This window comes from Elephantulus edwardii, unplaced genomic scaffold (assembly GCF_000299155.1).
Source record: "Elephantulus edwardii isolate Elephantulus edwardi_28Jun2011 unplaced genomic scaffold, EleEdw1.0 scaffold00066, whole genome shotgun sequence".
Classification (NCBI taxonomy): Eukaryota; Metazoa; Chordata; class Mammalia; order Macroscelidea; family Macroscelididae; genus Elephantulus; species Elephantulus edwardii.
This window is the reverse complement of record NW_006399816.1, coordinates 15,613,776-15,620,088: the sequence shown is the minus strand read 5'-3', so window position 1 is coordinate 15,620,088 and position 6,313 is coordinate 15,613,776. Positions and strand designations below refer to the sequence as shown.

Below are 6,313 nucleotides of genomic sequence, written 5' to 3'. Positions count from 1 at the left end.
AAAGCAAAAAGGCCTTAAAATATTTGCTGCCAGATTAATGACTGCGGTCTTCAATATGGATTCAGTTTCAACATCAAGAAGATGAAAATCCTCATCACTGGGTCACTAGGCTAATAGGCAACATCACGGTAGATGGAGAAAAGACTGGTGTTGTCAACAATTTCATCTTGCATGGATTCACATCAACACACTTGGCATCAGTAGTCAAGAAACCAAAAGACAAAGTAGATCATGGATCTAGGACTAAAACCAAGGACTATAAACTTCATTGAGGAAAAGCTTGGAAGAGCTCTAGAAGTCCTAATCCACATCATAGACAATCTTCCAAGCATCCTGAAAAATCTACAATCAGGAGAGGATAAAATAGATGAATGAGACCTTCTAAGAATCAAATACCTGTGCACATCCAAAAACTTCTCCAACAGGGTGAAAAGGGAAGCCACAGACTGGGAACAAAAATATTTGGTAATGACATGTCAGATAAGGGACCTAGCTAGAATTTATAAAATACCTGAGGAGCACAACAAGTTAAAGGTAAACAAACCAATTGAAAAATGGTCACAGGATATGAACAGACGCTTCACCAAAGAAGACATTCACATGGCAAACAAACACATGAAGAAATGTTCAAAATCCCTAGTTCTAAGAGAGATGCAAATCAAAACACCTATGAGATATCATAGCAAATAAGAAGTGTTGGTGAGGTTGTGGAGAAACTGGAACCCTTTTTCCCTGTTGGTGGGAATGTAAAATGATGCAACCACTATGGAAGGCAGTATGGCGCTTTTCCAAAAAATTACAAATATAGACTTCCTTCTCTCTTCTTTGCCTCCACTGTCGCCTAGCTCTACATACAGACAACATCATGGGCTTCAGAGACCTCAAGACCATCGCCTGCCTCCAGGTCCTCAACAATTACCTGGCCAACAAGAGCTACATCGAGGGGTATATGCCGTCACAAGCAGACATGGCAGTGTTTGAAGCCATCGCCAGCCCCCCACCTTCCGACCTGTGTCATGCCCTGCGTTGGTACAATCACATAAGGTCTTACGAGAAGGAAAAGGCCAGCCTTCCAGGAGTGAAGAAGGCATTGGGCAAGTATGGCTTTGCTGATGGACATCACAGGAAGTGGGGCTGCAGACAATAAAGATGACGACGACATTGATCTCTTTGGATCTGATGATGAGAAGGAAAGTGAGAAAGCAAAGAAGCTAAAGGAAGAATGCCTTGCCCAGTATGAGTCAAAGAAGGCCAAAAAACCTTCACTAGTTGCCAAGTCATCCATCTTAATAGACATGAAGCTGTGGGATGATGAAACTGATATGGCGAAACTGGAAGAATGTGTCAGAAGTATTCAGGCAGACGGCTTGGTCTGGGGCTCTTCCAAGCTAGTACCCGTGGGATATGGAATTAAGAAGCTTCAGATACAGTATGTAGTTGAAGATGATAAAGTTGGCACAGATATGCTGGAAGAACAGATGACTGCTTTTGAAGACTATATGCAGCCCATGGACGTGACTGCTTTCAACAAAATCTAAAATCCTTCTGCTTCCAACAATAAAAACTTTAAAAAAACAAACGAACAAAAATTACAAATATACCATTTGACTCAATACTGGGAATCTACCCCAAAGAAACCGTAACTGCCACCCAAGTAAACCCATGTTTATTGTGGCTTTGTTCACAATAGCAAGGAGGTGGAAACAACCTAAGTGCCCATCAACAAACGAGTGGATAGAGAAGCTCAGGTATATTCACACAATGGAATACTAAGCTGCATTGAAAAACAAGGAACTCATGAAATATTATACAAGATGGGTGACCCTGGAGGACATTATGCTAAGTGAAATATCTCCATCACAAAAGGACAAATACTGCATAGTGCCACTGTTGTAAAACGGAACTGACATCGGGGTTGGAGGGAGACTGAGAAAATGAGATAAATTATGTATACCTCATTGAAACAGATGAGGGAAAGAACTGTTTAAAGGGGATATATGATTGGGTGTTATTGTCATGACAGGAGTCCAGAACGAAGGCTGCATAGTGAAATGGATTTGGGAGGAGGGATTGTACAATAATGAAAGAATTTTTCTTTTACTTTTCAAAGAGAAGAGCAAACTAGGGAGGAGGTTGGGCAAAGAAAAAAGTGCAACAATGAATGAATGGAAATTCGGTCTCCATAAACTTCCATTAAAATTAATTAATTAAAAAAACAGAAAATAAATTTTGCATCAGGTAAATCTGCTGTCAAGGACCTCTAAGAGCGATAATGCCAGTTTAAAGAGTAAGATGCACCTGATCCAAGCCATGTTCTTTTAAATTACTTGCTATGCCTCTGAAAGTTGGACACTGACTAAGGATGACTTCTAAGAAGAAACAGTGGTAGTAGAGACAATATCAAGTACTGCAAAAATGTTTTACAAATAGAGCTCACTGAAGCTGATAGAAGAAATAGAAATAGATAAAACATATATTTAAAAGCTTAATGGAATTAAAACATTTTCTAGAACAAAACCACAAGACCAAAACCATTTATAGGTAAATTTTCCTAGTGGTAAGAAGCTGCATTGCAATCTTGAAGGCACACAGTTTGAACCTACCATCTCCTTCTTGGCAGAAAGATGGAAAATCTCCTCTTGTACAATTTACTGCCTCAGAAGATCCACTAGAGGGCCAGCTATGGGTAGCCTCTAACTCAATGGTAAACAACAACAACAGCAATTTTACGCAAACTATTTCAGAAAATATGGAAATTGAAAATGTGGGGTTTGGTTTTGGTTTTTTTTGGGTTTTGTTGTGGGTTGGTTTTTTTTTTTTTTTTTTGTGAGGCCAGCACAGCTTTGTAATCTTTGATGTTACAACCAGCAAAGAATTACAAAAATAAAAAAGAAATATTAACATTTCTTGTCACTGTAGTTTGTAAATCCCTAACAAAACATTAGACAGTAAAATCTGGCTGTAAATTTTAAAAAATGCATCATGGTTTTAGGGGCTGCTTTTAAGAATTCAAGGTTGGATTAACATTAAACAAATCCGTTAATTCATAGCAGTAGAACAAATACAGCCAAAATAATCCTTAGAAACAGGGAGAGTGAGACCTTGGCTTGCCTGCTTTAGACATGTCATCAGGATGAGTTGCTAGACAAGGACGTGATGCTTGGTAGAACAGAGCGTCAGTGGAAATGTGGGGAGCCCTCAGAGAGATGAACTCATGCGATAGCTACAACAATCACCTAAAATACACCAGCAATCATGAAGATGACACAGGACTGGTAGGGCATTGCTCTGTTGCTCATAAGTCACTATTGGAGTTGACTTACATGAATAACAACAAAAAACAATAAGAAAGAGTATGATTTTGAGAAATTAGAAAATGAATTGGGCAAAATTAAATTTCCATTTACATGAAAACCTTAGCCAACTAGGAATATTGGAGATCATTTTTTAAATAATTAGAATACTAAAATAATGTATTTTGGTTCTTGTGGTCTTTTTTGTTTTTCATTTTCTTCAGTTTTAATGTAGACTTACACATGAGTGATCCAGAGTCAGCCCCTGGCCTTGTTCTGACTGCTGCTGTTGTCTTTTTCCATTGCCTCCATGTGTAGCTGTAGTCTATTTGATTCCTGTGTAATCCATTGGGTGAAGTCTCCATGTGTGTAGTTGCCATTTATGGCTGTTTTTTAAAAAACTATTTTCTTTGTGTTTTTTTTTTATGGCTAGAGTAATTTATTTTCAAGTAGAAACATACATACAATAAGCTTTAAAATCTTTAAAATTTTAAACAAAAGAGAAAAAAGCAGTTTGATCCCAGAGAGTCCATTCAGAACGGGTTTATGTGGGCATTCAGCGTTCACATGGGGGGAGGTGCAGGTGAGAAAAATCAGCAGCCTGAAATGCTGGCTGGTTCCTGGAGCTCCCAGCCTCAGGGGACCTGGCTCAGGTGCTGGCAGGTAGTGGGCAGGGTGACACAAGCAAGCCCTTGCCCTGCACAGGATGGCCAGCAGAGACAGTGCGGATGGAGCCACTGCACCACCAACGCCAGCCAGCAGCGTAGAGCTGGCCCACCACAAGGCGTCCAGGTGGGGACATAGGAAGTTCCTTCCAAAGGCAACACAAGGGTGTGAGAGTTGCGAGGGACATCAAGAGAAGTTGGCAACAAAGAAGGTAGAATGTCCAGTAGATTTCATCAAAAGCTTCCAATATTCAGTGTCTGGACAAGCAAAACCATGTTCTTTGAAAGAGATCAGCCTTGTGCAGGGCAGCCCTGGACCCTGGGTGGTGTCTGTCCTCCAGGCCTGTGGAGCTTGGTCAGGTGGCTCTGAGCTGTATGTGGGACCTGAGGGTTAGTCTGGGTGGGGTTTCCAGGTGGGCTTCTCTTCGTAAGACTTCCCAAACTTGTTCACCCTGCTCCTGTCCATGGGATAAAGCCACCTCTGGTGCAGATACACAAGGAACACCATGTCATCCTGTAAGCAGGCCAGCTGGTGCAAGGTGGGCATGGTGATAATGAAGGTGAAGATGTAGTGAATGAAGGTGTTGAAAGCTTTGTAGGTAAAGGCCTTCCAGGGGAGGTGAGCCACTGACTTTATCTTGTAGTTTACAAAGAGCTGTGGCAGCATGAAGAGGAAGCTGAAGGCGTAGACTCTGTTGAGGAAGCTGCTGATTAACCAGGAGTACAAACTTTTGTACTTGATGTTCAGGAGTGAGTAAAGGGCTCCACTGATGCAGAAAGGGTAGGGCAGGTATGACAAGTATTTCATGGCCTGAGATTTGTACTCCTCGGTTATTCTTTCTGACTCACTCTAAATGCCAAACTGAAGACCAGGTAGGAGGCCTCCCCAGACAACAGTCATTTTCAATGCTCTTTTCACTTTCCACATCTTGATGGCTGCTTCAGTGCCCCAGGGATCAGCACCAGCAGGCTCGTCTGCTGGTCCAGAATGAAGAGGAAGATGACCATGGTGCTGAAGCAGCTCCAGAGCATTGCTTTGGTGGACATTCCAGTCATGTTCTTCTTTGTCGTCCAGAAGCTGATGTCATTTTTAAATGCCAGGAAATAAAAAAGTAGCTGAAATGCTGCAATGAAGAAGGTCAGAGCTAAGGGGAACACTTTAATAGTGATATATGATTGGGTATTATTTTTATGACAAGAGTCTAGAATGAAGGCTGCATAGTGGAGCGTACTGGGGGGCCATTGTATATCATTGAAGGAATTTTTCTTTTACTTTTCAAAGAGAAGAGTGAACTGGGAGGAGGGGTGAGGCAGGGAGAAATATGCAAAAATGAATAAGTGGAAATCCAAAATCTCTGTAAATGTTGATTAAAATTAATTAAAAAAATATAATAATAATAAGAAAAGAATTCCAAGTTGGTGTCTACAAAGATTCCTTTCACTTAATCAGCATCTTTCTCTGAAAACCCGACCTGCTGCAGCAAGTACACGGCATCTTGCTTGTGGATCCAAAAGTGCAGTCTCCCCGGTGAGATCTTGTTGTAGGACACAGTGAGCAGAAGCTCCGTGGTCGAGTGGTTGATGATCATCAAGTCCTTCACGCCATTTCTCAGCTGATCGATGAACAGGTGGGGAGGTAATGGACAATTTTCCCTAGGTGAATCATCTTCATATACCAATGCACATCAATGGCAGAGAGGACCCTTGAAGACAAAGTCATCCACCATCACATTTAGCGTCAGCCTTGGCTGCCAGTGAGAAATGGGATCATCCAAGGCACTGTTCTACTTCTTTTCAGCTCCAATTTGCTGTGTGGCTGACTCCTCGGTCAGGAGGTTGACCTCTTCAGGCTTCAGGACCACGTAGGTGGTGAGAGGACTGGCGAGGTGCGCCAATGTAGGCATACAGGGTCCCTTTCTCAGTTTCTTTGGTACAAAAACATTAACTGTCCTTTCAAATCTGGACTCCACATCACAAATGAAATAATATTTCTTTTACTTTTCAAAGAGAAGAGCGAATTGGGTGGAGGGCTGATGAGCAGGGAGAAAAATGCAATAATGAATGAAATCCAAAATCTGTAAATGCTCATTAAAATTAATTTTTAAAAATGCAAAAAAGGAGGCCGCCAGCCGGGGGAACGAACGCCCGGCGCCCGCCAGACCGGGGAACGCAGGGGGAACGCACGCTGCCGCCCGCCAGACGGGGAACGGCGCCGCCAGACCGGGGAACACCGCGAGAGGGACCCGGAAGAGGCCCAGAGGCCCGGGAAGAGCAGCAGCCAACCACCTGCCGGGGAACTCCAGAGGAGCGAAGACTGCCGGACACTGTGGAACCCCCCTGCAGCCCACACCTGTG

General features: G+C 42.5%; 1 protein-coding gene and 1 pseudogene across 1 annotated transcript; one reads left to right on the top strand and one right to left on the bottom strand.

Annotated features, from left to right (window-relative positions):
* Positions 1 to 1,100: 1,100 nt before the first annotated feature.
* On the top strand, positions 1,101 to 1,538 carry LOC102844341 (elongation factor 1-beta-like). The gene has a single exon (XM_006888402.1). It carries the CDS (start codon positions 1,101 to 1,103, stop codon positions 1,536 to 1,538), a length of 438 nt encoding a protein of 145 aa, XP_006888464.1.
* A 2,811-nt stretch (positions 1,539 to 4,349) lies between these two features.
* On the bottom strand, positions 4,350 to 5,862 carry LOC102843941 (annotated as a pseudogene).
* Positions 5,863 to 6,313: the final 451 nt, after the last annotated feature.

Excerpts from the sequence above, each read along its gene's own strand:
- LOC102844341 (XM_006888402.1), top strand. The coding sequence starts at position 1,101 with ATGGCTTTGCTGATGGACATCACAGGAAGTGGGGCTGCAGACAATAAA.